The following is a 27,984-nucleotide window of genomic DNA, read 5'->3' as shown; positions in this document are numbered from 1 at the left end:
AACCAATTAATCATTAAATTTTATCTCTAAATAAGTTATAAAAAGTAGATATTATAGGGCAAACTTGAGTGTCCCAGGCTGCAGATGAACAAACTGGCTTTAGCTTGGAGGGATCATCTGCTCAGGACTGACCAGTCACGTTGCCTGGAGGCACCGGCCAACTCAGGACTCTGCTAGGACCTGCAGCGCACGCTCTCTGCTCAGAGGCACAGAGTCAGTGTCCCTTTGCTTCCTTACAGGTCAGTAATTCTGTTCTCATGGCGGCTCACAAGGAGGCATGGATGCCTCTAGGCTTTGCCTTGTGTCACATCTTTCTGCTTTTCCAAAGAGATGCCAGGCTTGGGCCATTTTGCGAAGTTTAGCCAGATTGGGTTTAATCTGTGGAAAGAAAGAGAATAACTCCCATATGCAGCATGAAAAGCCAAGAAGCATATAAAAATTTCCTAACTACGGCTATTCCAATAAGATTTCCTTAGGATAAGTGGGACTGTAAACTGTAGGTCTAGATTCTCATCCCTTCAGGATTGAGGACAAAACCTTTTTTCATTGTCATGTGAAACAGTAAGTTTTTAATGGAGTAAAGTCTACTGGATGCATCAGAAAACAAAATGCAAGGAAAGACTTTCTAGCCCTTACAAGGAGAGGCAAGCAGAAGAAAAGACTTTTGGAAAGCAGCAACATGGACATTCCTATTATGTTCTCATGTTCTGTTTCATTTAAGATTATAACAAGAACAGAAAACGTTCTTTAATTTAAACCACTCTGGGCCTTTATTGTATTATCCACATCATTGTTTCTGGGCTGCTGAGTAATCAAGGCCAAACCATAATGTGAAAATCTCCTAAGCTCAGTTTCCTGCCTGATGATCCCCAAATCATAACTCTAGAGATCCTTAGAGACAGCTACCATTTCCAGGAGGTACCATCAAGCAAATGGCTGTTTAGACTGTATTTGCTAGCAGTGGACTTGCTGTGTTTCTACCCACTTTGTGGAGCCCCACAGAGAACTTCTACTCTTACCAGACCGCGAGCCAGGAGGCAACAGATGTTCAGGATACGTCAGTCTGTACATGCGTTAAGCTTATAAAATACAAAGGCATCATGTGTGTGCTCTGACAGTGCAGCCTAAGCTCCGTGTTGAATTTGAGATAGAAGATGAAATGGTGAGATTTTATATAAATAAACTTTCAACGCATACTTTGTAAAACTCTCGTATTCTGGAAAGGATTAAAGTGGATTACATTTGGCTACTAGGAGCTGGACAAGAGAAGATAAACTTTGCTCTGTCCTCTCCTGTCGGTCATTGCTGTACCTGTTTTTCCTGTTCCAAGTGGTCTATGTCAGCCAACGGCAGCATAGAAGGTCTCCCATGAGCACACTGGAACGGCAGCTGGCACCACGACAAGGCCTCAATAAGGCGACAGCTCTCCTCTGGGCTCAGCCCATCATTAAACTTAATGGCCCCTGAACGAAAGACAGAAACAAGAAGGTTATGGTGTGTATAGTGGGAAACCAATCCTGACCCTGGGCCAGAGCCAAATATCTGGCAAAAGTAAAAGGTTTCTTAGACTTCTTCATGTGACTTTAACGCTGCTTGAAATTGGCACTTACCGACCATGGATGAAACTAAGGCTTCAGGACCAACCTGTCTCTCAGCTTTTCCTTATGGAATCATTGTCTTTCTAATCCCTATAGGAGGCATTCCTTAACTTATTAGGATTTTGCCTTCAGAGTTTTTCTCAAGAGGCAAGGGCAATATTTTCCTACTTCTTACAGGTTGTGAAATTGAGGTCGTCTTTTAGCCAATCCATCACCAAGATCTCTGATTGTCCCCTACAATGTCCATTTTATTTGCCTTTTTCTATTTCCAGAATAATCTTCCTGATCTAAATTTTCATGTGGTCAGAACCTGCCTTTATGCATATATTAATTCTCTCGGTCAACAAATATTTGTAAGTATATACTTTGTAGCAGGTGCTATGCCAGGCAGTGAATAAGACAGATGGTCTCTGCACTTACGGGCTTATGATCTAATGGGTCTAATAGGTGAGAGACTAACATTAAACAAATAATTATACAATAATTATAAATTTTTGTTGTAGGCTTCTGATCTTTCATACCAGCCTAATTTCTTGGTATCCTTGGTACCCTTTGCTGCTCCTCATATAACTAATTTGTTTCTGCCTTAGAGTCTGTGCACAGGTTATTTCTACCTCGTGTGGTAAACTTTCCCTTCTATCCTATGAATCCATGTCCCTCAGCTCATTCAAAGCTTGACTCAAAATGCATCTCCTCCATGAGTTACTCCTCCACTCATATATGTCGGTCAGAATTATGGTCAAACGGGGGCGCCTGGGTGGCACAGCGGTTAAGCGTCTGCCTTCGGCTCAGGGCGTGATCCCGGCGTTATGGGATCGAGCCCCACATCAGGCTCCTCCGCTGTGAGCCTGCTTCTACCTCTCCCACTCCCCCTGCTTGTGTTCCTTTTCTCGCTGGCTGTCTCTATCTCTGCCAAATAAATAAATAAAATCTTTAAAAAAAAAAAAAAGAATTATGGTCAAACGTATGTGTTGGTATTTTTCTTTGTAAAAGCAATTTTTTAGTGTTCACTTTTAGTGTATTCAGTTTCTTGATCCAAATTATACCCTCCAAGAAGTGGAGAAGTGTGCATTCTACGTCTTTCATAACTTTTATACCCCTGCCAGTGCTTAGCATACAGAAGCACTCGATAGCTGGTGTGTTGAGTCTTACCGTGGCAGGCCTGGGATGCCAATACCTTCTGGACAGTCAGTGGCAAAGTCCCTTGGATGGCTCCTGTGGTCTGGAGTAGCTAATGCATAAACACATTCTTCATTAATGGGAAAAGGAAATGGGACAACAGAGCCTTTTGTGTGTGGTGCCTCTGTAAAATCAGAGACAGGCTTACCTCCACTTGTTCTCGAATAAATTCCTACAAAGCAGAAAGGAAAACAGACATTACTCTACTGTTATAATTGTCCTTTTATATCCTTTTATAGTTTAAAAATACACCTCCTACAGAAGAGAGTTCCAGTGATATAGCATTTAGGGGCAAATAATTTATTTGTTGTGAGGCACTGTGAGTATGAAAATACCAAGACAATTTAACAGAACTCCTACTGAACAGCGAATATATTTAGCTACTGAAACCTCCTCCAGAGATAGCTCATAACTCATGAGGTTATGTAACTGCTGAGAGCAGCCTTGATGATTCAACTGAGTCTAAATATCAGGGAGGCTTCTCACTGAGAGGCTGTTTGTATTTATGATCTTGGCCAGAACAAGTGCAATATTACACACAAACGGAATAAATACATAACGATTATCAACACAACCGGGCACCGAGTCTGACACTCGCTTAGACAGATCAGAGACACAAGCAGTCACTTCAGTTCCCACAGGCCTTTTGGGGGAGGGGGGCAATTCCCTTCAGGTCAAAACACTTATTTTCTGAGGCATTTTTTCAGAAGTTTCTCCCCACTAGCCTATCTCTGTCCCCTCGGGTAACCTTTTCCATAGTTATCCCTGCAGATGTTAATATTTACAAAAGGACTTCAAAGAAATTTAAAGCAGACGCTATTTTTCATGCTACCAATCTGTTTAACCTCTGGAGATAAAAAACTGTTTTGAGATAAGGCACATTTAATAACTTCTTCATAAGAAAACACAAGATTTTTTTACTCCTAGAACTGGTAATGTATAAATCACCTTCCTAAGAGTACAACATGGTAGATCTTTTTTTTAAACAGACTCAGAAAATTCTCCCCCTTTCCTCATACACACTCTAGTCCACCATGCTCATCAATGAGCACAGTTACCAAGAGCTAGGGGGTAGATACCATGTATTTTTCAAAAGCCATGTACTTTTCCAAACAAACGTACACAGAAAGATGTCTCATAATACCTGACCCACTAACAGAGCTCCATGTGGACAGCGATCAAACCTAACCTCTTTGCCATTCTCTTTTGTGCTTATTCATATGGGACTTGTGAAATACCGTTTTTTAAGCCCAGTGAAGGGGGAGATAGATCGTATTCTCTGTTCATTTCACATTTCAAGGGTTCAATTAACGCTAGATAATTTAAATAACATTAAAAAGGCTCGTTCATCAGGCTAGAGGACAGAACTTTATAGAAAATATTCATGAGCTTTCAACTGTGAATCCAAGTAGCTACCTCCTTTTTAAGACACCAAAACTGGGGCACCTGGGTGGCACAGCAGTTAAGCGTCTGCCTTCGGCTCAGGGCGTGATCCCAGCGTTATGGGATCGAGCCCCACATCAGGCTCTTCAGCTATGAGCCTGCTTCTACCTCTCCCACTCCCCCTGCTTGTGTTCCCTCTCTCGCTGGCTGTCTCTATCTGTCGAATAAATACATAAAATCTTAAAAAAAAAAAAAAAAAAAGACACCAAAACTGGTCTAGCTTCTTCCAGAATCAACAAAATCTTTCCTGATCAGTGTGACTTAACATAGACAAGATTTTCTGAAGCCATAAGTTTTATTTCAATTTGAAGTAAACTCCTTACCAGTAGTCTTTGAAGTCACTTTGGGAAAAGTTTTTATTATAATTTTCTGGTTAAATACTTAGGGATTGAATTACAATAAAAGATTCTAACAGATCCTATCTTTTGGATTCAAGACAGTTTGGAGGAGGAGCCTTGGAGTACAAGGCTGTGTTGGGAAAAAGAGCCCTGCTGAAAGCAAAGCAAAGGTTGTCTGATCAAAGGGCAATTTTGGAAGGGCTAAACTCATGGTAATCCAAAAGCTGGCACTATTACCTGCCTCTTCCTCTCGAACGTCTCCTCACCCTTAGCCTACAGACATGCTTAAGTCTCTCCCATCTGAAAACAATCAAAAATCTTTCTTCAACCCTGTGTCCTGCCCCACACTTCAGACCACCCCTAACCCTCTAGCTCTCACCCTCTCTCTCTTCTTCTGAATGCAGCCAAAGATCTTGAAAGAGCAGTCTACATAGCTCCACCTCCTCTCCCTCCACTCCCTCCTGGACCCACTGCAATCTGTCTTCTGCACTTCCGCTACCAGGAACAGATCCCGCCATGGCACCACTAGTCTCGTGATTGCCAAATCCAACTTTTCAAGCTTTATGGCTATTGTTGACCATTTCCTTCTTGCTTAAAACTTCCACTGGCTTTAGCGATATTACTTTTCCTGATTTTCTTCCTCTCTCTCTGACCAAACATTTTCAATCATCCTTTCCAGTTTCTTCTTTTCAGCAGTAGCTTTCCAGACCTTGCCAAAACATATGCACAATGCTGGTGCATCCATCAACTCCACTCTTTGCTCTCCTCTCTTTTTATTCTTCATATTCTCCCTAGACACTCTCACTTCCTCTAGGCCCTTCTCCAGCTTCTGATATTATCAAAATATATACACTGTTAACTCCCAGATAGGTACATAGAGTTCAGGCTTCTTTCCCAAGCACTAGATCTGTAAGTCTGCCTATCCACTAGACATCCCCACTTGAAGGCACATTCAATGCGTCTAAACCAGGCTCATAATCTAACTCCCCAGGCAGGTGTACCCCTTCTCCTCTACTTCCTTCTGGCAATGGCAGAACCATCCTTCCAGTCATCCAAGCTAGAACCTTCAGAATCCTATCTTACCTTTTCTCCTTTATCCCTTTTATACTTTCTATTGCTCAGGGCCTCTGGATTCTACCTCCCAACTTATGTTTCAAATATATCCCTCCTCTCCATTCCCAATGCTGTTGACTTAGGCCCTCATCCTCTCCTGTTTGAACCAGTGCAAAAGCCTCTCAACTGCTGTCCCTGGCGCAAACCTTTCCTGTATCAATCTATCACACAGTTTATCTACCAAATCGATCTTCTAATTTTTTTATTTTTGGATAGGACTAAAGTAATTCAGATTTATGGAAAAACAGTAGAATGAGTTCATGTGGATTTGCCTGTGCTCCAAACAGAAAGAGAGAAGCCACAATGAATTAAACAGGACACTATGAAAAAAGAACAGAGAGATTTCAGAAAGAATCTAATCATAATTCTGGAAGCAAAAAAACACAGTCACTGAAATAAAAAACTCAGTGGATAAGATAAATATCTGATTAAACAGTAGGTGAAAAGATAATTTAGTTCACTAGAAGATAAATGAGGGAATTTCCCGGAATGTATCACAAAGAGGTAAGACAATGGGAAATAGGACAGAGAAGTTAAAAGGTAAGGTCCAGTAGACATCTGACAGGATTTCTAGGAAATGAGAGAATGGTGGAAGAAGCAGTGCTTGAAGTGATAATAACTGTACATTTTCCAAATGGAAGAAGCATGATGAATCTCCAGAAGGAAATGGAAACAAGATATATCATAGGGAAATTGCATAACACCAAAGGCAAAGAGAAAATCTTAAAAGCCACCAGAGAGAAAATGAGATTACCTACAAAGTAATGATAATTGTGTTGACAATGGACTCCAATGGCATATAGAATGTCAAAGTAATGGAATGTTCTCAAACGCTGAGGGATGACTGACAATGTGGAATTCTGTTTTTAGCTAGACAATCATGCAAGTATGAAGGCAAAATACAGACATTTTCAAAGACAGTTTATCATTTATGGACACTTAGTAAAAGAACTTTTAAAAGATTTTGTTTATCTAAATAAACAATGGCTAGCCACACACAGAAGAATGAAACAGGACCATTTTCTTACACCATACACAAAAATAGACTCAAAATGGATGAAAGACCTAAATGTGAGACAAGAATCCAACAAAATCCTAGAGAACACAGGCAGCAACCTCTCTGACCTCAGTCACAGCAACTTCTTGCTAGACACGTCTCCAAAGACAAGGGAAACAAAGGCAAAAATGAACTACTGGGACTTCATCAAGATAAAAAGCTTTTGCACAGCAAAGGACAGACGACAAAACCAAAAGACAACCGACAGGATAGGAGAAGATCTTTGCAAATGTCTTATCAGATAAAGGGCTAGTATACAAAATCTATAAGGAACTTATCAAACTCAACACCCAGAGAACAAATAACCAATCAGGAAATGGGCAGAAGACATGAACAGACATTTCTCCAAACAAGACACACAAGTGGCCGAAAGACACTTGGAAAAAATGCTCAAAATCCTTCAGCATCAGGGAAATACAAATCAAAACCACAATAAGATACCACCTCACACCAGTCAGAATGGCTAGAATGAACAACTCAGGAAACAAGAGAGGTTGGCGAGGATGCAGAGAAAGGGGAGCCCTCTTACACTGCTGGTGCGAATGCCAACTTCCCAAGCTGGAGCAGCCACTCTGGAAAACAGTATGGAGGTTCCTCAAAAAGCTAAAAATAGAGCTACCCTGAGACCCAACCATTGAACTACTAGATATTTACCCCAAAGATATAAATGTAGTGATCTGAAGAGGCACCTGCACCCCAACGTTTATAGCAGCAAAGTCCACAATAGCCAAACTATGGAAAGAGCCCAGATGTCCATCAACAGATGAATGGATAAAGAAGATGTGGTTCATATATACAATGGAACATACTCAGCCATCAAAAAAAGAAATCTTGCCCTTGGCAACGATGCAGATGGAATTAAAGGATAGTATTATGCTAAGCAAAATAAGTCAATCAGAGAAAAACAATTATTATATGATTTCACTCATATGTGGAACTTAAGAAACAAAACAGAGGGGCATAGGGGAAGGGAGGGAAAAATAAAACAAGATGAAATCAGAGAGAGAGACAAATCATAAGAGACTCTTAATCACAGGAAACAAACTGAGGGTTGCTGGAGGGGAGGGGGGTCAGGGGATAGAGTAACTGGGTGATGGCCATTAAGGAGGCACGTGATGTAATGAGCACTGGGTATTATATAAGACTGACGAATCACTGAACTCTGCCTCTGAAACTAATAAAACACGATATGTTAATTAATTGATTTTAAATTAAAAAAAATAAACATTGACTATAAACTTAATGACTGCTAAAGAGATTAAAAACCAGGTGGAGTTAAAATACTGAGCAACAGCATGGAAGATGGGAGGGGAGTGATGGAAGATAAAGGGTTGTAAGGTTTTTATACAGTTTAGAGAGAACAGAGAAAACAAATTACTTGGAAGTTTAAGACTGAAATTCAAGGCTAATCTAAAGGAATACAATGGAATATGTAACTTCTAAACTAGCAGAGGAAAAAAAGGAGAAATAAAGAAAACTCTAATAGAAAACCAGAAAGGAGGAAAGAAAAGGCAACAAAGACAAAATAAATGGTCTGTTGTTAAAAATAAAGTGTGGGGCACCTGGGTGGCTCAGTCGGTTAAGCATCTGACTCTTGATCTCAGCTCTCATCTTGAATCTCAGGGTTGTGAGTTCAAGCCCCACAGTGGGCTCCACACTGGGCGTGGAGCGCATATATATATATAAAGTGAAACACACAAGTAAAGTAAGAAGTAACGGTTCTCTTCAACACCTCCAATGCCACATCCCAGCAGCAGCTTTCCAGACCTTTACCAAAACATATATGTGGAGGATGAACTGCAAACTACTTAGCAGAGTATGCTAGATCCCTTTATGGCTTGGCCTTGATGACCTATCTGGCCTCATCTAGTCCACCACTACATACGTATCTTCATTCAAGTCATACATACTGGTAGTTCTCTAAACACAGGATCCGCTCCACGTTTCTGATATTGGTTGTTCTGTCTAGAATGCCCTTCTCCTCTCTTCTGTGCTTGGCAGGCTCCTACTGTTCTACAAGATTTTTTCTAAGGAAAAACAATAGCTTTTCTGTGATAGTTTCCTTGACCTCCATTCCCCTGGGCATGGTAATCATTCTGCATTTCCATAGCACTTTTGAACATACCTCTACTGGCCAAATTTCATTGTATTTATAATTAATTACTTAAATGTCCTTCTTCTTCACCTTGAGCTGATTCATTTCTGAATCTCTAGCACCTGGCACATAACACAGCAGGTATCTCATAGGTGCTTGTTGGATAAAAGATGAATATAGAGAATTTCTAAAGAAAATAGGTTACCTTCACTCAGCAATTTCCTCAACATCTGAAGCTCTGTCTTACCTCCACGATACTCTTGGTCACAGGAGATCTTCCTCTTCGAAGCTCATTGGCTTCTCTTTCTACAAAACAGAGTGGTACTTTTCCTACAAGGACCAGAGAATCACTAGTGTCTGGAAATATAATTTCAAGGCCCAGGTCTTCCAGATTTTTGTGGTAACACCTAAAGAGATAACCTCAATTACAAAAGTCTTACTTCTTTTGCATTTCAGTACCAGTTCCAAACACCGGATAGTTTCTCAAAAGCAGCCACAAGTTTTAAAAGTTGTACTGTTTTTCTCATACTTATGGTCATTTGTTTAGGATTTTATTATCAAATTTCCTTTTTGAGTTATAGCAACTTTCTTTTTTTTTTTTCTCTTTTCCATTGAGAGAATCAATTTGTTTCTAAGTCTTGTTCTAAGTTTTTATTCTTCACTGAGGAATTCCTAACTTCTCCTCATTGCTGGCACTTCAAGGAGTTTGGCACAAATAAAAGGGCTGAGAATGTTTTGAATCAGCATTAAAGCAGGGAGGTAATTAACAGCCCTAGGAACTGAGAAGTCCTGATTAACGGGACGTAAATAAATGGATCTGCCTCTATTATAAATTATGCCCCAGGGAAGAAGATTTATTGGCAGTAGCATATTCCCAAACCTGACATAAATTCAGAGACAATTCTTTTTTATTTCCAATAAGTTGTGCTGCTCAAAAGTGGGAAAACATCCTATCTTGTGACTCACCATATGATTTACCCCTTCCTTGCGGCCCAGTGTTTTACTTTCTTCCCAGTATGATTATGGTAATGAAAACTAAGAATCTAGAATGCACCAAGGCAAAGCAGAATGGAAGCAATTACTGCAGTAACTTTGCTTTCAGAAACAGCACAGCATAAACACGGACTTTTCCAAGAAATGGTAAGAGTATTCTAAGCCAACTGCTGGAAAAAATTATCAAGGAAACTCTATCCTATACTCAACAGCTGTGATATAGTGGAAAGAAGAGCATTTGGAGTCAGAAGACCTGCATCTGAAAGCCTGCTCCACCACTCAAGAGTTGTTACAACCTTGAACAAGTCATGTAACCTCCCTTTGGTCTCAGGTGCCTCATTTGAAAAAAGGAACAATTGTTACACCACACAGAATTACTGTGAGAGCTTATACTATAAGTATCACATCCTCATGGTGGTACTAACCGTAAGAGTCTCCTTTGTTCCTCTGTCACTCTTATCTCTAGTGGAGGACTTACGATGGAAGACAGTAATTTCTTCCGACCAGAGCCCTGTGGCTGTTGCTTCTCATAGGAATCTATTGGAAAAAAGATGACTGGGTTAAGAGTAGGAACTGAAGTCTTCTAGAATCAGATAAAAATAAGGCATGGTAAGGTACAGCCATGTTAATTATTATCACGCTTAGCGATGTTCAATGTTCAGTTTTAGGCTCTGTATTTCCATTATTAAAGTGAAACTAGTAAATATTCCGTCCATTTATTCATTTCACCAGTATTTTCCAAAATAAGAAATGTAAGACCTAAGTCTTACATTGAAATGAACAATGCGGTGTTCCCGCAGATAATCAATAAATGTGGTTTTAATAACAGGGGGTGGGGGAAATAATGTTGATTACTGAGGAAATAACATTGGTTTACTATAAAATCCTATGGCTCAAGAAGATTTCCCCACTCGTTCAGAAGGGTTTCCCAGTCTCTGAAGACAATTGGTCAGTACTGTTCTCAAATGGTCCCGAGCCTACAGCAAGTTTTCCTAACCCTAATTTTACCGTATCTTTCCCAACAATTAGGTCTTCATCTCATAAGGAAAAGTAAACATGGAAGTAATACCATTGCCATTCTAGTCCATGAACTATCTCCCTAGGTCCTCCCCTAACTCTTCGACACCGGTTTTCCGTTACTTGACCACAGGAGTAAAGATTTTCCTGGGATTTTACTATTTGGAGAACATACTACCTCACGATGAGAAAAGAGGGTAGCAAGGATTAAGAAGCACGTATTGACTCTGGAGAAACATATAACAAGTTAGTGATACTGGTTGTCTCTGGGGAGGGAAACTAGGTGGGATGAGGAACAAGGGTAAAAAGGAGACTTTATTATATCACCTTTCATACTTTTCAGACTTGAACTTATTTGATTATACCACCTATTTAAAACAAATTTTTTAATAAAAACAATATATTGGGTCTTCTGAGCTCGTGGTAGTCTCTGCCTCATGAACTGTGAAGAAGATACATATACCAAGATCATATGGGCATACAGAGGAGCATATCTTTATGCTGGATGTCACGATAAAGTAGCCTAATTCTTAGGTACCCAACCCTTAAGGTCAGTGATAAAATGTCTGGCAAATATATCTTTGACCACGTAAGACCACCAAGTTTGAATCAGTAAAGTCAATCACCATGTTCTTTCAGTTATAAAAGAAGCCAAACCAGAAGACTTCAGCTTAATTTTTTAAACATACAATTCATCTTTGCTCACAACAGTCACAGTTAGAAAGACTCCTTCAGTATATAAGTTCAAGTTCTGCAGGGGAGTCTCAATTTTTTCTAGATCCTTACCAGTAATCAGCTGCTCTAAACGGACACGCTCATGGGCAGCGTGCTGATCCACCAAGACCAGCAGGTTCCCACCTAGAAGATTAGCAAAAGGATTACTGGGGTTTCAAATTCTCGGATCCAGATTAAAATAATCATGTTGTGTGGAGGGGGAAAAAAAAGGTTAATTCAAACCATTTAACAGCATAAGCATAAGGGAGACATACACACTTAGTAGTAACAACTGTATCTTTCATTTCTTAAAAATTTGAAATTATGGGGAAAAGGACAACAAATTTATCCCTGATGAAAAACTCTTTCGTTCATGGTATTTCATTTATAAAACAAGGTTAAAGCCCTATATTCCTAACGTTCAAATACTGGTCTTGCTTTATTAATTCAAATTGATACAACGAAGGACCTTAAACACATTATCATAATCAGCAAGCTACTCTGGACCCCACAAAAAAAGTAATTCTGGTACACATTTTTTCCCCAGAGAGTACACTTTTAATAAATGACAGATGTAATTTGCTTTAAGAAACATTATAACCAAACATATAAATTCAATTTGTTGATTTACGTTATATAATAATTATGCATTTTAAATTTAAGTGTAATTAGCATTTTTTTAAAAAACAGGCTTCTTCTGCCCAATTTAAACTTCTCTCACAAACCATTTACATATTAAAAAGGTGGCCACCAGACCTAGTACACTTTAGATCAGAGGTCAGCAAATTTTTTCTGTGAAGGGCCAGGTAGTAAATATTTTTGGTTTTTTATGACATATGGTTTCTGTCACAACTACTCAACTATTCCTTTTAAACTGAAGCAGCCATAGACAGTATGTTAACACTGTAGCTGTGTTCCACTAAGACTTTATTTATGGATACTGAAATATTAATTTCATATCATTTTAATGTGTCAAGAAATATTATTCTTTTGCTTTTTTCAACCACTTAAAAATGTAAAAACCATTTTATCTCCTTGGGTGCACAAAAGCAGGTGATGGTTGGATTTGGCCCTCAGCCATAGTTTGCCCTGCTGTAGACTCAGGCTTCTTAAACTGTGATGGGCGTACAAATGACCTGCGGATCTTATTAAAATGCAGATTCTGATTCAGTAGATTAGAGATGAGACACAAGATTCTATAAGTTTTTTTAAAGATTTTATTTATTTATTTGACAGAGAAAGAAAGATCCTGAGCTGGGGGGAGAGGGAGAAGCAGACTCCCCCCTGAGGAGGGAGCCCAGGAGCATGGGATCATGACCTGAGCCAAAGGCAGACGCTTAACCACTTAACTGACTGAGCCACCCAGACGCTCTGAGATTCTACAATTCTAACAGACTCCCAAGTGATGCTATTTACAGACCATGCTTTTGAGTAGCAAGGCTTGTGACTCTCAAGTGCAAGAGAGAAGGCAGAATGTCCTGACCCAAAAAGCCAAACCTACAGGGAAATCCCCTTCTCACTGACAGGAGGGCTGACTCTCAATTACATTAATACAGCTTTTTATCTTGTAATGTTATTACTTTGGGCCAAAGGGTTGAGGTTTATTGCTATTGGTTATACTGAAATAAAAGTTCTCTTGAATTTAATCAAAATAGGTAATTCCTGTTTTCCCCATTTCTACTTAAGAATTAATGTTTCTATGACACCATCAAATTCATGGCATGAGAGCTTAAGACTTAAGGGAAAAAAGGAAATATTTTTTCTGACAGCATGTTCAACCACCGGAATAGGCCCCAAACTGTTGAATTTTAAATTCCTTTGAGGATAGGAGGAGTTGCAGCTGGTTGTGATGAATAGGGAACATCTTGTATCGGGCAAAACAATGGAATAAATAAAAATAGTGAGGGAGTAACCTCAAACTTAAAACTGGAGTTGGTGTAAATTACCAAGAGTCAGGGACCCTAGGAACTTAATTCTGTACCTGATGGTGGCAGAATGATTTATAGTCTACATAGGGTTCACAACATTTTCTATTCCTTGAATGAAGCAGAATAGATGAAGGTAATTTAATCATGTCAGAAGCTATATTTTTGATATCCTAATACAACAGAAGGCAGTTTCATAAGGGCAAGGAATTTTATCTGTTATAGTCCCAGGATATATAACAGTACCAGGCACATAACAGACACTCAACTAATATTTACAGAGTAAATGAATGAATACTTACTCTTTGGGGTATCATAACTGAACAACTATATTTTATCATAGGTGGAAATATGCAATACAAAATGCCAATTTATGAGTATACGGCATTAATTTCACTATAATTTAAAACAATGTATTTGTCGATTACAAAAATAGATGCAAATATTAAAATAAGTCAATTACAGGAATAAGTTGCTTTTAGTATTCATGAGTGACAGTAAAAACAGGTACATTTTGATTTTTAAAAAAGTATTTATCTAAGAGTACTCTTTGGTGGTATCTAACTAAAGTTGACCATTGAACAACATGGGTTTGAACTGCACGGGTCTACATATGCAGATTTTTTTCGATAAATACAGTACTGTAAATGTATTTTCTCTTCTTTACAATTTTGTTAGTAACAATTTCTATAGCTTACTTTATTGTAAGACTACAGCATATAACATATATAACATACAAAATAGGTGTTTATGTCATTGGTAAGGCTTTGGTCAACAGTAGGCTATTACTAGTTAAGTTTGGGGGGAATCAGAAGTTATACATGGATTTTGGTTGTGTGGGGGTTTGGGGCAACTCTGTGTTGTTCAAGGGTCAACTATAATCCAATGATAATACAGAAACTCAAGAGAAATTTAAATAGGCCCCTTTTGCTTCTCTGAACATCTCAGATTTTGTGGCTACACATCTCAGGTGCCATGGTATTAAACAACAAAGAGGGGCGTCTGGGTGGCTCAGTTGGTTAAGCATCCAACTCACGATTTTAGCTCAAGTCATGAGCTCAGAGTTATGGGATGGAGCCCTGCCACGGCTCCGTGCTCAGTGCGTATGGAGTCTGCCTGCGATTGGGCTTGGGATTCCCTCTGCCCCTCCCCCAGCTTGTGCCCGCTTGCTCGCTCTCTCTCTCATAAATAAATAAATATCTTTAAACAACAAAGAATTCCAGGTAATCAAAACCTTAGAAAAAATCTATTCATTTTCCCCCAAACAGTAAAACTACTAGAATTTGACTTTCACTCATATTTATGACAATTCTAACAGAACTCTTAGTTTGCCTTTGACCTATTATGACATTTACTAAATAAATCTACAATGTAAGCAAGGTAAAAGGGAGTACTTTGAAATACAAAGAGATGAACTGTTTTCGAACTTCCAAAGCACTCCGCTGCAGGTCTACCTGTCTGGACCCAAGCCCTCCACTGCTGCTCAGGGCTCTCAGCCACCTACACTATCAAGCATTCCTCATAAATGCTCTAGAGTCTTCCAGTTTAAAAAGAAAAAAACAAAACCAAGCCTTCTTTCACCCCCACCCTCCTTCAGTCCCTCTCTTCCATGTCACAGATTTCTGAGTCTCTCCTTGGGATCTCTTGGTCCTGCAACGTCATCCATGCAGTTGTGGAGGTTTGACTTCCCTCTCACACCCAATGCGTCACCGAACCTTGCTGACTTTATCTCCTATGTATCTTTCGAACGCACTCACTTCTCTCTAGTCTCCCCTGGTCTTTGCCAACTATCATTTTTAGGTATTGCAATATCCTCCTACAGTCTCTCTGCAGTTACTGGGACTCCACCCCACCCCCAACCCATTCTCCATACTGCAAAAGCTTTCCAATAGGTGTTGAGACAAATACAAAGCTTGTAACCCGCACTTAAGATTTGGCTGCGACCACCTTCTCTGGCCGCATCTCCACGCTCTCACTCCAGCTGCCCTTGTCCTGCTTCCTCTCACTAGAGGAGAGGAAGTTACATATATGTCATTTGTCATTCCTCAGCCTAGAATACCCTTCCCTCCCTTCTTTACCTAGTTAGCTCACACTCATACTTCAGACCTCACTTTACCAAGACAACCTTCCCAGGCTTCCCTGACTGAATCAAATCTCTCAGTACGGTTTCTTACAGCATCTTGTTTCTTGGGGCGCCTGGGTGGCTCAGTCGGTTGGGTGTCTGCCTTCGGCTCAGGTCATGATCCCAGGGTCCTGAGATCGAGTCCCGCATTGGGAATCCCTGCTCAGCGGGGAGTCTGCTTCTCCCTCTGACCCTCCACCCCTCGTGCTTTCTCTCTCTTGCTCTCTTGCAAATAAATAAATAAAATATTTTTTAAAAAAACACAGTGTCTTGTTTCTCTCTTCCATACCTTAGCTAGAATTAAAATTTTAATATTTATGTACTTATCTGTTTCTCTTACATGTGTATTTTTCCCCACCATTGTAGCTCTAGGACCTAGTACAGTCCCTTTCATGCAATAGGCACTCAATCAATATTTGTTGAATGAGTTAATGTTATTGTTTACAAACTATTGTTTTATTACAGTAGGTCACCAAGATATTGTATGTAACTCTTGATAAACCTCGCATAATTCACTAAACTTTCTATGATTATAAAAGAAATACATGAAAACTTTATTAAAAAGTCGAATATTATAAAATATTTGAGAGAGTAACGTCCTAATCTGTTTCCATACTGAAATAAGGAGATGAAGACAGCCTGAAGGGTGCAGGGAGAGGGCAAACTAGCAAAGCAGATGAGACAAGGGGTCCCTTTGCCCCCTCTCATTGTCACTCCCAAGGTAACTACTATTAATAGCTTAAAATGTATCTTATATATGTATGTCTCGGTATACGTATATAAAACTAATGTACTTTAAAACTGTTCGTTCATAATATTAATTTAGATTGGTTTTTCCAATTGGTTTTAATCTGTCTAAATCATTGCAACTGTATTGTATATAAAAAATACCTTAAAAGGAGGCTATCAGAAGACCAGCTACTCATTATCAGAGCTAAACTCCAAACTTTATTATTTTTTTAAGATTTTATTTATTTGAGAGAGAGAGAGTACAGGAGCAGGGGCAGAGGGAGATAGAGAAGCAGACGCCCCTGCTGAGCAGAGAGCCCGATGCAGGGCTTGACCCCAGGACCCCAGGATCACGACCCAAGCAAAAGGCAGCTGCTCAACTGACTGAGCCACCCAGGCACCCCCTAAACTCCAATCTTACCTGCCTCACCATTCTCTTCAGTCTTGGTGCTCATTAAACAGGCAATAAACTTGTTATCCACTTGCTGGAGAACCTGCCATACATTAAAATAAGTGGTACAACACTAAATAAAAATGAACAAAGTCTTAACTGCATATAAAGAGATAAAAGTATACTTAATTAAGAGTCATTTGCATTACAACATTCATATCTAAGACTATGATAAGGTGCTGATGAACCTGAGGGAATCATTAGGAAGGATTAAAAAATGGGCAAGTAGAATGATCAGAACACATAAAGGAAGGAGACTACAGGCTAAGGATTCTAAAAGGGACATGCTAACAAAACTTTAGAGTAGACCTGAAATGTTCCCAATAGAATGACTCTTATTAATAGGTAATATGACCAGAGAATTATTAACAGGACCAGAGATTGCTAACAAATGGGGCTGAAATAAATTTTTGAAAATTTATGCAAAAGCAAGGAAAATCATTTCGGAGGAGCTAGTCCCTTAAAGCAGTAAGTTAAAAGCCACCAAGGGCTTTACCCCCTTGGAGGCTCCTTTCTGTCCAGGTACAGATAAGGTTCTCCCCGTACTTCCCTGCCCCACTCCTAATTCTGGATCAAGAGCTTGCTTTGCTCTGGGGCACCAGGTCAATGCCAGGTTAGAAGTTTACCTATATCTGTCTAATGTCCTAATCTGTTTCCATACTGAAATAAGGAGATGAAGACAGCCTGAAGGGTGCAGGGAGAGGGCAAACTAGCAAAGCAGATGAGACAAGGGGTCCCTTCTGCTAACAGCTCCTCAATCTGGAGTCTCCTAAGCCATGTCATTTGTAGCCTCACACAATAGAAGGTCATTTACAAAGGGGCACTGTTGTACGTTTAAGGACAATGTCCCTACAGTATTTACTTGATTTGTTAATTATTGTCAAAATATAAAGTCAATATATAATCCTTGAAACTGTGAGCCTCAATCTGTAATTCATCCCTCCAAACCTGCTCGCACTACTAAAGACATTTCTTTTTTGTAATTAAAAGTAGTCCTTTGCTTTTTCTTCTGATAATAAAAGTTCCAGTAAGATTTTAAAAAACACATGTGCCTTGACCAGGGTGGTCTAGATCATCAAATAAATCCAATTTCACAAGAGTTAGTCCAGCTTAGGCCTCATATATATTTTTATGAGATTTCAAAGTCAATTGTTTACCTGCATCGAATGAATCATTTCTTTGGTGAAACGATAAGGATACAAGACATTGTGAATTTTAACCACCAGGCTTTTGGCCTGGCCACTGCTTACATCAACAGCAACCTAGAAAGACCCAGCATAAACATCATTTAAATTTTAATTCTTTATATCTGCAGAACTGTTTTACCAAAGGTCTCAAAATGCTTTAAAACATTCATTTTCATAGAACCTATTAGAGGTGGGCTGAATTCAGGGAACTTACAAAAATTCAAAAGGCTCTGTGAATTATTAGTCTTCAATAATAATTTTAGGTTATAAACAAAGTTACTAACAAAAACCAATACTGATTCAGAATAACAATTTGTTTATGCACCACAATCAAGTCCTTAAACACATCTTAACTGAAAAATCAGTAATCAAACGTTTATTTATTCTATACCTTCTCTACAACACACGGAGTACATCCTGTGATAACCCGCTGAGGAGAGAACATAAACTCCCATCCCATGATGAACTGTTCTGCCAGGAGAAGACTCACTACTTTATATGACTTCTCAAGTTTTGTGTTTTTTTAATTATCACTCCCCTAAATACTCTGCCAAAGCCGCAAGTCAGGTTTTCTAAGAGCAGCAAACATACCCACTATTCACACAGATTACACATTACACATGTCTACTCCGAAATGTGTGGGCTCCCAAAATGCTAGGAATTCTGATTCCTCCTCTCTACATTAAATAGTATTTCCAAGTAAATTATTTGGAAACATGCCCACTATCCATTTGTAATTAAAAATTGGTAGAGTCATTCATGCCCATTTCCAACTTAAATGAAATTCAATTTTTAAAATAACAAGCAAAGAAAAATTGTTGTAGACCCACCTCCGGATAACGGGCAAATACTGGATTTTCCCATTCTGAGAACAAAGACTGAAGTGACTCTCTACCAGCAGTATCATCCATAGTATCTAAGGCAAAAGGAGACAGGTACAGTTGGCATCAAGAGCCTCGGGCAGAAAAAGTGAATGCATCTCGTATTTGGTGTGGTACGGCCTCAAGACCAAAGATCAGACATATTGTTCCAATATTCTACAAATGTTCAGTGTCTGCTGGATCTCTAAATTGTTTTGATCTGTTGCTTTTTAAACTAGAGTTGATGACTGTATCTTCTGGCATTATAGCTTTTTCTCCAAACTATTTTCAAGAGATATTTCAGAACACAACTGGAGAAGAAACCAGTTTAAGTTAGTAGCCTCACTTCCTTTAGATAAGAAATATACCTTACCTATTTGTAGAAACAAACATAATGTCTGTAGCTTTTTTGAAAATAAGAATTTTGCTTACATAAAACTACTATAACATGGAGTGCAACTCCAATCTTTAAAAATAAGAGGTATTGTCTCAATCACAAGACACCACAGACTGTGCATAATTACCCAGTATTGACTTCAAGTCTGGAAAAGTAATTTCTGATCTAAATACATGCACTGAGTGACTTCGTTCTGCTGTTAAACAGGACCATGGGGAATTCCTGGTTCCAGCAAGGCACAGCTGGCACTGATCAAGCTTAATAATACAACCCTGCTTTTAAAAAAAAATTTTGAGTTAGGTGGTACAGTACGTCTAGCCGTCCGAGCAATCTCTGTTTTTGCCCCTACCTCTGTTCTTCTGTCTCATCATAGTCCTTTCTTCCCGGGGTCTTGGAAGGAAAGGAAGAATGAGGTCGCTTCTAAAAGGATGACACCTGTACTGAGATCCTAAATGTAAAAAAGAAAACCTACACATTAGAACTCAAAATATAAATTATTAAAAAATCAGGTTACATAAGAAAATCTTTCTCCACAAACCAATCAAGAAATAAAGCAGACTACTAAACACAAGATTGAGAGTCGCAGCTCTTTAATGAAGTTATGCTGCTAACTTAGAAACCTACACTAATAGTTAGTCCATTATCCATCTATACCAGACAGAATGAGCCCCGAAAATACATCACTCAATGGGCACAATTTTGTATGTGGGGCATTTGGCAACATTTGGTCACCACACTTGGGTGAGGGGTGCTACCGGCATCTAGCAGATAGAGGCTAATATCCTACAATGTATGGGACAAACCTACAATAGAGAATTATCTAGTCCAAAATGTCCACAGTGTCATGGTTGAGATAGCCAGTATTAGATATACAGTGGTACATTATTGTTATCCTTCACTACTTGGTGCAAACTTCATAAGTCCCCAATTTATATGTCTCTTTTACCCAAAATAGGTTTCCATTATAACACTTATCTCACCACATTATGTTTAGGTAGCTGTCTTCCCTAATAGACTGTGAACTCCTGAAAGCCACGTCAGTGAATCCGCAACCTAGCACAGTACGAACAGTCAATAAACGAATGAATACATGAATACATAAAAGAATTAAAAGTTCTCAATATAAACTCCAAAGTCCAATAAGATCCGGCCCAAATTCTACCCTCCTCTCTGAAGGATGATTTTGAGTTTTAGAAGTAATGCCTGAATTTGACAGTTTTTGAATAGGGGCAAAACATGAAGAAACTATTATTTCAAAAAGATAAATCTGTTGGGCAAGAACTGGAAAGATTCGTTCACAATGATAAAATTAAAGGGTACGGTGAAATAAGGTTGTGTCACCATTGCAGAAAGGACAGAGTTAAAGGCATTTTAGGGGCGCCTGGGTGGCACAGCAGTTAAGCGTCTGCCTTCGGCTCAGGGTGTGATCCCGGCGTTATGGGATCGAGCCCCACATCAGGCTCCTCCGCTGGGAGCCTGCTTCTTCCTCTCCCACATTCCCTGCTCGTGTTCCCTCTCTCGCTGGCTGTCTCTCTCTCTGTCAAATAAATAAATAAAATCTTTAAAAAAAAATTTAAAAATTTAAAAATTTTAAAAAAAGTAACGGCATTTTAGAGAAAGAAACCGCCACGGCTTGGAGACTTGACACAACTCCTTAAAATTACCTTTATAGATCATCTCTTCAGTACAACGTAATTTACCTCTTGACACTTCATCTTAGGTAACGTTTTCCTGTACGGCTCAGCAGTGTTCCAATGCCCTTTCCAGACAGGTGACATTCTATGTGCCATCTGTCCACGGAACTTGTTTCTATACCCCACATACTTTATTCTTCCTTATGAAACTGAGTTCACGTGACCCTTCAAAGTTCACGACAAGACTTGCTAATCCAGAAGGAGAAGGAGGTTGAAGTGTTTTAAACATCTAGGTTGATTTAACAGGAGCAGATGTTTATGTTGCATATGGAGGCTGAGATTCCCCCTTTGTTTTAGCAACAACCACCTCAGTTTAATGTAATCAAGTTCTTTTTTGTCACCGTTTTAGAAGCAGTTGCATTTCAGGAAGATGAGGTGCCAGTGCATTAGGCTTCCCTCTGATAAGCATTCAGTATAAATCAGACATTAAGTGACATAGACTGAAAAACACGTCCGTCTTCAGGAGCAACCTGAGAGTCGCAGGAGCAGTACTGAAAGACAAGGGTTTTCTCCTTCCTAATACTTTGTAAGTTACTACAGTAATTAGTTTTTCACAAGGAAAAAACTGGAAACCATTGAAAAATAAAGGTCTTATTTAACCTCGCATAAATCAGAGCCTCCTGCTAGAGATATTCATCCTAGGGAGAATTACAAGTTAATTTGCAATTACATTCATACAATTTACATTCTTTTGCAACATTCAAGACTTTTAATATGGATGCACATTTAATGTTTATCCTCCTGATGCAAAACCAAGATTATAGCCAGATGGAAATCAGCTTTACCCTCTCCCAACATCTGGCTCTCAACACACTGCCAAAACCATGTCACTTTTAATGTTGACTGGGACCTGAGAACTCAAGAGCCCCAACGTACGCTCTGATGAAGCCTTGTGGTACGATTTAAAAGCTACGTTGTCTTCCTGAATAACAGCTACTTATAGCATAAACAGATCGAATGGGCTAGCACTGTATATTATAATAAGCTATATTTGAAATGTATAGTTAGGAAGGTACATACTTTACCTATATCCCCAAAAAATTATGGTCAAGTCCTCTTTTCTAAAAACACAAAAAAGTTCATAAACATAAAGTACTGTACTGAGCCATAGATTATCTGGGAAACCTAGGATGATTACAGGATCATTCTGGCCCTTTACCTGGGAGTTGCAGAGAACACCTTCCAGAAAAATACCACACTGGCATCGCAGGTATCTTTGCAGACAAATTTCTAGGAGTTGTATGTTTGGGAGAGAGAAGAAAGTGGGGTGGGGAAGCACTGTGGATCTTCTCAACTATTAATAGTATCATTTTCATTAAAACCGGTCTCATCCTCCTATACGTCCACACAGCCATAGACACACACATATACACGTCCATTCTATTATGTCTTTCATTGTATTTCTAGATATAAATAGTATTGGACCTAGGGAACCTTCATATACCATAAAACACATTTTATAATTAAACTTCAAAATGTTCCATCAGCTGAGATAATCTCTTTGGGCAATGATTATCTCGTGCCTTGGCCATGATTTCTACCTTCAAAAGCATTTCATGCCTGTGAGTACTACACGCTTACCATTCTCATGCATGACATCCACAGCTATCGTCGTCAGGTCTTTAGTACAAGCAGCCTGAACGTCCTCAGTAGGAGCAGTGAAGGTGCTGAGTCCAGTGATTTTGTTGATGTAAACCATTCTTCCCAGGGCCACATCAAAATGCTGCTGCCAATCCGAAGGACATGTGCTTGACGCTTCATCTACAGAGCAAGTTCTTGCTGTAGATTCTTCACTCTGAAAACATGTTCCGTTTTGGTCGGAGGTGGAATCTTCTACATGACTCACTGACATTCTACTGGGAGAGTCAGGACTTCCTATCTGTGGTTCCGAAGCTACAAGAACATCTGAATCTTTACTGACGACTTTAGAATGATTACAGGGTGACACCAAAGGAGTTTCTGGTATCACAGAGTTCCCTGTTGTATTGTTGTTAGAGTACGTTTCACTATCTTTATTGAAGGAATTATCCTGGGTGACAGAGTCCAACACTGGAATGATGCCACTCTCTGTTATTTCATACTCATTTTGAAATAACTTACAAGAATCCAGGGTTAACCCACTGCACAAGTCACGGTCTTTCCTCTTGGAATCTGATAGTGGAAGTTCATCAGAATGACTCATCATTTCCATTGCCTGAGTCTCTCTTTCCGAACCTTTCATTCTGGATAATTTAGAGGCTAAAGATTTAGGAGACTGCTTGACACCCAAAGGTTTTATGTTAAAATGAGATAACTCCTTTAGAGTTACAGGACTTTCTCTTAAGCAAGGCATCTGTTGTTCCAAACAATCTTCTTCACTGGCGAACGGAAACGTCTTTGAGTAAAGGATATGACTTACTGGTTGACAACTATTATTTGAGTCATCATGTTTCATAGTAGTGACTTTACAAATGTCTGAGTTGTCTAAGTGATTCTGGTCTGTCCACGGAATGTCAGGTTCAACTTGAGGACTGAGACCGGTAGAGATTTCAAAATTATTATTTTCTTCCACTTCTATGTTCAGAGGATTTTTAACCTTCCCATATTGCCTCTTAAACTTCTCTAAAGATCCTAGTTGTGAACTTAAGCATAGCTTCTTATGGGTTATGGGTTTGGAGGAACCAATCAATTCATCTATTTTCTTACTACCATTTGAAACATGTGTACACCAAGGGGAAGAAGAGGATGTGTCAGGTAATAAGCAACCTATGCGTGATTTTTTACTACTTTCCTGAGAAATAGAAACATTTTTATAAGTTGCTTCAGGTTTGTTCTCTAGTCCAAAATGTATATTTGTTCCACACAATGTTTTGTTAGACAGTTGAGCAAATTCTTTACTTAAAGTGCTGGTTCTAACTTTGATGTTTGGAGTCTCAGCTGAATGGCGTGCTCTATTTATAAATGTTTCTTTGGCACTTGAGGGACCAGGTTGAATACAGTTTTCAAGTAAATGTTCTCTTTCAGTTGATTTAGTTTGCTCATTTTGTACCACATGAGTTATAAAGCCGGTGGAACATAATTTAACTTGTCCATAACTAAAAATGTTTATTCTTCCACAATTACTAGGTTGTTTTTTTCTTTTCTCTTCCTCTCTCTGAGCACCATGTACTCTCAATAATGTTGTCCCAAGAGGCAGAGGTTGGCATCCCATTTCGGTAGCATCTTTAAATCTCTCTAGTTGATTCTGAGTTCCGTTATTTTTCAGGATACTGGCAGCCATCCCATTAACAACAGTACTTGCATCCTGTGTTTCTAGATCATCTCCACTCTTCTCAAAGTGGTATGATGTCTGAAAAGGGCTTGCCAACATTTCTGAACTTGTTCCACAGGGGTTTTCTAAACAGTTAAGTTCTAAGCAAAGTTTTTTGTGTTTTTCGTTTTCTCCTGATTCTGATACTTCAGCTGTCTGTTGTTCTAAGATCCTTGATTCTGAGCAAGAGCTAGCTTTGACTTGTAAAGATGACTCCGTCACTGTACTATGGCCTGGGCCATCTGATTCACAAGCATACAAAAATGAATCATTTTTTTTTCTGATACCTTCTGAATCTCTAGAATTCCGTGTGTTTCCTCTGTTTTCTATAGTAGCTTTTCTTTTCACAGCTTTTGACTGAAAATTAAACATTTCATAGGAATCCAAAATACTATTACATGCTTTTTGGAAACTGACCTGGTCACCCTTCTCATCAGAGGACACATGCTTCTGAAGAGTAGCACTAAATAAACTAAAATCATTATCTTCACTAAATTCTTTAATGTCCTCACCTGATAATTCCACAAATAATTTTTCTTTCTTTAAAAACATTTTCACTCCTTCCTGAACGCAAACCAGAACAGTATCCCAGTTCTGAAATTCAATCAGCGTCTTTGCTGGCTCCATGCACACATCGTATTCACAGAACCGGCACTGCATATTGACTACATATATCCCGTGGAGTTCTGGGTTAGACCGATGTCGAGGACTTGAATTCATCTGTCTAGCGGCAGAGCCATTCTTTGGTTTGCATATAATACTTTCTTTCCTCAGTAAAAAGTCAATGAATTTATGCAGCTTTGTCCTTAAAATTAGTCTTTTGTTCACAAACAAAAATTGCATATTCTTATTATAATGTGCTTCAGAGCTGATATAGCCACTAAGCTCAAACTCCTTATATTTAAATTTTATGTCTCTTAATTTTTGGGACTTAGCCAGTCCATAAATTTGACAAAACCGGGAACATACATCTTTGGTTTTGGGGAGCTGAAGAACCATGGAACCAGAAACATCATTTCTCAAGGAGAAAGAAATGGAAGGGTGCATGAGTGAGAGAGCTTCTATTCTCTGCCTAACCTTCTCAAACTCCAGTCTAGGATCCATGCATTTCCTTCTTACAGGTAACTGATAAAATAGGTTATACACTGTTACTGTTGTCCCAGCACTTGGTCTAGTCAAGTCAGCTTCACAAGCTTTCAGGGCTTTTCCATTCTGAAACAGTTTCACAAAAGTTTTCCCTGTCCTGTTTTTCTTGGATGAAATTTCCACAGCACTGGCCATGTCAGCTATACTTGCCAAGGCCTCCCCTCGGAAACCATAAAACCTGGGATTCTCCAAGTCCTGTACAGAGTTGCATTTACTAGTGAAATAACGATATCCCACCTTGTCTATATCATCACTCCCCATCCCGAGTCCATTGTCTATCACTTGAACTTGGAAGGTTTCCATATTCACCCTGACAGCCACACATTTTGCTTCAGCATCAAGACTGTTGAGGGCAAGCTCCTCAACACATTGGCCTAAGGAGCATATAGCCAAACCAGAACGCAATCTGGCTTGTACTTCAACTGACAAGCACTTGATCATGGCAGGTAGAAAGCTGGTAAGAACGCCAGGCACTGGTTTCCTTCTCTCACCGGAAATAACTGCCTATGGGAGGAAAAAAACACACACACACACTATCAAAGGCTCAGAATTACATAGCATTATCCATTTCTCTCAAGCATTACAGAGAAATACCATTTGAGGTAAGTTAAATCTATTAAACCACACTGCAAAAAAACAAAACAAAACAAATTACAGCTTTGATCTCTAGGCAGATCACACAGCTCATGTTTGGTGCAATGGATTTAATATTCAAAGCGGCATTCACAATTTCATAATTTTCACTGCTCCTTTCTAAATCCCAGCCCTAAAGTGAAATCATAATCACAATTGAAGTTGACCCGTAAGACAGTGTTCAAAATTCTAATCACTTCACCAAAAACAGATGTCTGAATTAAATTCAGCTAGAAATTCATGAAAAAAATGTCCAAGCTAGTTTCATAATATTTATACATTACACAATAACCATGACTTTTAGTAAAAACTCATCATGAAGTGTTAAGACACAGGAAATTTAAAAAACCAAACTGTGTATCAAGAAGAAATGGGCATTAAGAGATTATTATTCATTATTATTGTTGGTTAAATGTTGCCTCAGAGGAAAGAGACTGGGAATGGAAAAGGGTAAGGCAGGAATTTCCTTTTCATTATCAACTTTTCTGTATCATTTGATTTTTAAATCTTGTTCACACATTAATAAAAAGTTTTCAGAAGGTCCCTGTATTAACAATCTCTTGGTATTTACAGATGGCTGCACCCTACCTTCACAACAATAGTGATGGTCTGGGGCTGTCTGAACTTGACTTTACGTTTTCCTGTCAGGTATAAAACATTAAGATTACGGTGCCACTAAAGCTCTCCTCCCTTCTTCATAGGTGAGAGAGCAGCAGGAGCTGGACCTCTCGCAGGTGGTAGGGCTAGTTTTTCCAACCCGGGAACACCAGAGCTATAATCGCAGATCTGATGTGTTTTAAGGTAACGAAATTTGCAGCCGGCAGCAAATGAGAGGAACATTTAATTGGTATTCTGACTGTTACCCAACTTAACGATTTCTTGATGACACCCCAGCCTTTTCCGGGCCACAGTCAAAGGGGGAGATTCGGTCCGGGTCCCCACCTGCGAAAGCTCCGGCGGCGTGGGGGCGGGGGGAGGGCAGGACCGCCGGCGCAGGTCCCCCGCGCTCTGGCTCCACCCCGTCCCCTCCCCCAACTCGCAGGCCCAGCCCCGCCGCCCTGACGCACGAGGCCTCCTGCAGCCCCGGCGCAGCTGGCTCCCAAACACGCCCGCGGCGGTCGTCAGGGCCTTTCCGCCGTTAGAAGGGCTCCCGGAACCATCCTTTGACGCGTGCTTTCCCCCAAGTCACCTCGAACAGCGCTTCAGCAACTCCCGGTTACCAACCGCCTCGGACGCGGGGCGCGAGCACGTTGGCCCGTGAGGCTCATGCACGCGCCACGAGCATGCGCTTCCGAGGTGACTCGCAGGGAACGCGCTTTCGTCGGTGACGCCCAACTGCGCACGCGCACCAGCTGTTCTCTGATTGGGAAACTACGGGGGGGGGGTCTCTTCTTTTTGGTACCCCGAATTCTCAATCCTTATCCCCCTCTAGCGTGGTGTGAAAAGCTGTTGCTAGCAATTTTCACTTTTTTCTCGTTTTCCTTTCCCCCAACCTCCTTCGCGCGTCCTAGCAACCATTTAATTCAATGTATCTTATTTGTGTTTTGTTAGATCTTTTCTCACTAGAATGTAAACTATTTGAAGGTAGGGAGTTTATCTATTTTGTTTACTTTTCAGTGCCTGTCCTGTTAGGCACTCGATGGATGAATAAATCCACAGCCCTCCATCTTACAGTTATAGCATTTCATAGGTGGAAAAAGACTGAGAAACTAGTCCGACCCTCTTAATTTACAGGTAAGGACACCAAGACTCCTTTCATTTACTTTTTTGATGTGTTCCTAATGCCACCACAGCTCCTTTTCTAACTGAATGAGAACTGTGAGAATACTGTGAGAATAGGTGTTTGGGAAGTTATTAACCAATCCTCAGTTTTTGCTGTCTCATTTTCATTGAAACCTATTTTCAAAAATTGTAATTTACGACGAACTTGCTAAATTCGGCAAGCATTTGTTATATACCTGTTTAATGGCTGCCCAAGCCAAATTGGGAAACGTGAAGGGCTGA

The 27,984-nt window shown here is 39.7% G+C and overlaps 1 protein-coding gene across 5 annotated transcripts; it reads right to left on the bottom strand.

The window, feature by feature from the left end:
- Positions 1 to 27,305, bottom strand: MLH3 (mutL homolog 3). 5 transcript variants are annotated; one of them, XM_057318692.1, is made up of 13 exons: positions 26,569 to 27,305; positions 22,494 to 25,851; positions 19,568 to 19,666; positions 18,792 to 18,877; positions 17,932 to 18,036; positions 16,745 to 16,817; positions 11,620 to 11,691; positions 10,242 to 10,353; positions 9,071 to 9,230; positions 2,926 to 2,949; positions 2,751 to 2,829; positions 1,312 to 1,463; positions 1 to 378 (listed from the first exon to the last, which is right to left on the bottom strand). In XM_057318692.1, the coding sequence occupies exons 2-13, from the start codon at positions 25,786 to 25,788 to the stop codon at positions 256 to 258; spliced, it is 4,380 nt and encodes a 1,459-aa protein (XP_057174675.1). In that variant the 5' UTR covers positions 25,789 to 25,851; positions 26,569 to 27,305; the 3' UTR covers positions 1 to 255. The 5 variants fall into 5 exon arrangements, with proteins under 5 accessions (XP_057174675.1, XP_026375272.1, XP_026375273.1 ...); XM_026519487.4 differs by having other exon boundaries at positions 26,923 to 27,305; XM_026519488.4 differs by having other exon boundaries at positions 27,170 to 27,305.
- Positions 27,306 to 27,984: the final 679 nt, after the last annotated feature.

This window comes from Ursus arctos, unplaced genomic scaffold, assembly GCF_023065955.2.
Source record: "Ursus arctos isolate Adak ecotype North America unplaced genomic scaffold, UrsArc2.0 scaffold_25, whole genome shotgun sequence".
Lineage (NCBI taxonomy): Eukaryota > Metazoa > Chordata > Mammalia > Carnivora > Ursidae > Ursus > Ursus arctos.
The sequence above is the reverse complement of the archived record's forward strand: the minus strand, read 5'-3'. Positions and strand labels throughout refer to the sequence as shown.

Bases quoted from the DNA above. Each gene is read 5' to 3' on its own strand.
- MLH3 (XM_057318692.1), bottom strand. From the start codon at position 25,788: ATGATCAAGTGCTTGTCAGTTGAAGTACAAGCCAGATTGCGTTCTGGT. The intron at 18,878-19,567 runs GTAGGGGCAAAA...CTTTTGCCTTAG, and splicing joins GATGAGACAGAAGAACAGAG to ATACTATGGATGATACTGCT. The intron at 379-1,311 runs GTACAGCAATGA...TTCTTTCCACAG, and splicing joins ACTTGGAACAGGAAAAACAG to ATTAAACCCAATCTGGCTAA.